The sequence below is a fragment of the Petromyzon marinus genome, chromosome 39 (genome assembly GCF_048934315.1).
Source record: "Petromyzon marinus isolate PM22_M1 ecotype Great Lakes invasive population chromosome 39, UKy_Petmar_22M1.pri1.0, whole genome shotgun sequence".
Classification (NCBI taxonomy): Eukaryota; Metazoa; Chordata; class Hyperoartia; order Petromyzontiformes; family Petromyzontidae; genus Petromyzon; species Petromyzon marinus.
In genome coordinates, this window is record NC_133705.1 from 5,207,290 (window position 1) to 5,210,389 (window position 3,100).

The window sequence follows — 3,100 nt, forward strand, 5'->3', positions numbered from 1 at the left end:
GTGTCTCTGTGTGAGTCTCTCTCTGCTTTTGTCTCTCTGTGTGAGTTTCTCTCTGCTTGTGTGTCTGTCTGTGTGTCTCTGTGTGAGTCTCTCTCTGCTTGTGTGTCTGTTTGTCTCTGTGTCTCTCTCTGCTTGTGTATCTGTCTGTGTGTCTATGTTGTGTGTCTCTCTCTGCTTGTGTGTTTGTCTGTGTGTCTCTGTGTGAGTCTCTCTGTGTGTCTGTCTGTTTGTCTCTGTGTGAGTCTCTCTCTGCTTGTGTCTGTCTGTGTGTCTCTGTGTGAGTCTCTCTCTCTTTTTTTAGAGTTTTCATCGGTTTGTTTGTTTAATGTTCATAGTAAGTGCACGTTACAAATAAGCTTGTTGCACAGCGTGCTTCTCCTGGTCAATGCTCCCAACAGACCAATGGCATTTTAGAGGGGCATTAACACAAAGCCCATAACCACAGGTTAACCAACCGTTTGGTCCCCATACTGGTAGCAAGGGGAGGGGGAAAAGTAAATTGCTTTACAACAGAAAATTATTTCACGTAAAAAAACTAAGACAACCACATTTCACAGGGAAGTGTCTCCCCCCCCCCCTCTTGAGCCATGGACGGGATGCATGTTGAGGGCACGGCAGCTCCTGAACACCTCACGCGTTTGGCTGACTCTTCTCCTGGTCAATCGTCTCCTTTGTGGGCAGGGTGTTCTTTTCAGTGGTCTCTGCTTTCTTAAGCTTGGACTTGTCGAACGTCTCAATCGAACTCAGGTCTGGTTTGTCTGCCATGTTGCTGCAGAGTTGTTGGGACGCTCAACACAGCCACGACCTCCCAGATTCCTCGCTGCAGTGCTTGTGTGTCTGTCTGTTTGTCTCTGTGTCTCTCTCTGCTTGTGTATCTGTCTGTGTGTCTATGTTGTGTGTCTCTCTCTGCTTGTGTTTGTCTGTGTGTCTCTGTGTGAGTCTCTCTCTGCTTGTGTGTCTGTCTGTGTGTATCTGTGTGAGTCTCTCTCTGCTTGTGTCTGTCTGTGTGTCTCTGTGTGAGTCTCTCTCTGCTTGTGTGTCTCTCTCTCTGTGTGTGTCTCTGTGTGAGTCTCTCTCTGCTCGTGTGTCTGTCTGTATCTGTGTGAGTCTCTCTCTGCTTGTGTGTCTCTCTCTGTGTGTCTCTGTGTGAGTTTCTCTCTGCTCGTGTGTCTGTCTGTGTCTCTGTGTGAGTCTCTCTCTGCTTGTGTGTCTGTCTGTGTGTCTCTGTGTGAGTCTCTCTCTGCTTGTGTCTGTGTGTCTCTGTGTGAGTCTCTCTCTGCTTGTGTGTCTGTCTGTGAGTCTCTGTGTGAGTCTCTCTCTGCTTGTGTATGTCTGTGTGTCTCTGTGTGAGTCTCTCTCTGTTTGTGTCTGTTTGTGTCTCTCTGTGTGAGTCTCTCTCTGCTTGTGTCTCTCTCTGTGTGTCTCTGTGTGAGTCTCTCTCTGCTCGTGTGTCTGTCTGTGTCTCTGTGTGAGTCTCTCTCTGCTTGTGTCTCTCTCTCTGTGTGTCTCTGATGAGTCTCTCTCTGCTCGTGTGTCTGTCTGTGTCTCTGTGTGAGTCTCTCTCTGCTCGTGTCTGTGTGTCTCTGTGTGAGTCTCTCTCTGCTTGTGTCTGTCTGTGTGTCTCCGTGGCTGTGTTTTGTCTCTCTCTCAAATGTAGCAATCTTTGGGAGAACGTAATCAACCAGGTGGGGTGTTGACTGTTGTGTTGGCCGACTCTCTGTGTCGTATTGCATTATATTTCCAAGTTTACTATGTTTGTTTTCTCATTCATTCTTACCTGATGATGGTTGCTTGTGTTGAAATCGAAACGTCAGTATTCTATTATTATTTAATTAAATGTATTTCTATGTGACTTTACCGAAAGAACCAAAAAGTAAATAGTTTGAGTTTAGTACTTTGTTCTACCGTATATTCTCCACACCGAGACTAACAATACAGTCATTGTTTCACGGAGTAAAAGGCTGCTCCTATGCCCTGACTCAATTGCTTATCACATAACGTAATCCCAACGTGACTGCAGGAATGCATATTCCTTGGGTCTTTCGGCGAAGTCACGTAAATGGGTTCAAGTTAATAAAAATAAACAACAAAACTACGACGTTTCGATCGCAACACAAGCGGTCGTCACCAGGCGGAGAGAAAAAACACTTGCATTACGTTAAATCACGGGATTGTCCTGCTGTGACGTCATAGCACAAGTCAATGATTGGATCGCGTCATCGCATCGTCCCCTCGCTCACGCGTCGGCGACGACGTCACGAATCACCGGGCGAACCGCCGCCCGCCGCCACGCGTCATTACGCAAGAGCGCACGTAGCGTGACGTCGGCACGTTCGTGTGTGACGTCATGGCGTACGCCGACTCCTCAGGGCGTGGGCTGGGGGGGAGAGGTAACGGAGAGGAAACGGGGAGGGGGGGAGAGAGGGGGAGAGAGAGGGGGGAGAGAGAGAGGGGGAGAGAGAGGGGGGAGAGAGGAGAGAGAGGGGGGAGAGAGGGGGAGTAGAGAGAGGGGAGAAAGAGAGGGGGGAGAGAGAGGAGAGAGAGGGGGAGGGAGAGAGAGGGGGGAGAGAGAGAGGGGAGGGAGAGAGAGGGGGAGAGAGAGAGAGAGGGAAGGGGTAAGAAGGAGGAGAGCAGAGCGTGAAATCTTTCATTTAAAAAGGGGGGGGGGGGTTACATAAGGCAAAGCAAAAAAAAACGAAATGATGAACGAAGCAAAAAATGCCGACTACACCGAGCATCTTCTTGTTTCCTCTGATCGTAAAAAAGAGAGAGAGCGAGGAGAGGAGGAAGGAAAGGGAGAGGGAGCAAGGACAGGGAGAGTAAAGGGGGGGGAGGGAGAGGAAAGGAGAAGTGGTAAGAAGGAGGAGAGCAGAGCGTGGAATCTTTTGTGAAATCTTTCATTTAATAAAGGGGGGGGGGGGTTACACAAAGCAAAGCATTGTAAAAAAAACACTCAAAACCGAAATGATGAACGAAGCAAAGTGGCGACTATACCGATCATCGGCTTGTTTCCTCTGACTCTTAAATAAAGAGCGAATAGAGAGAGGGAGCGCGCAGGGGAGGGGTGGGCGGGAGAGGGGTGGGGGGTCGAGCGAGGGGA

General features: G+C 49.3%; 1 protein-coding gene across 1 annotated transcript; it reads right to left on the reverse strand.

Annotated features, from left to right (window-relative positions):
• Positions 1–292: 292 nt before the first annotated feature.
• Positions 293–852, reverse strand: LOC116950551 (thymosin beta-10-like). The gene has a single exon (XM_032968427.2). The coding sequence runs from the start codon at positions 763–765 to the stop codon at positions 631–633; it is 135 nt and encodes a 44-aa protein (XP_032824318.1). The 5' UTR covers positions 766–852; the 3' UTR covers positions 293–630.
• Between the last annotated feature and the right edge of the window lie 2,248 nt (positions 853–3,100).

What these genes read in the sequence shown, in the direction of transcription:
- LOC116950551 (XM_032968427.2), bottom strand. Translation starts at nt 765, where the DNA reads ATGGCAGACAAACCAGACCTGAGTTCGATTGAGACGTTCGACAAGTCC.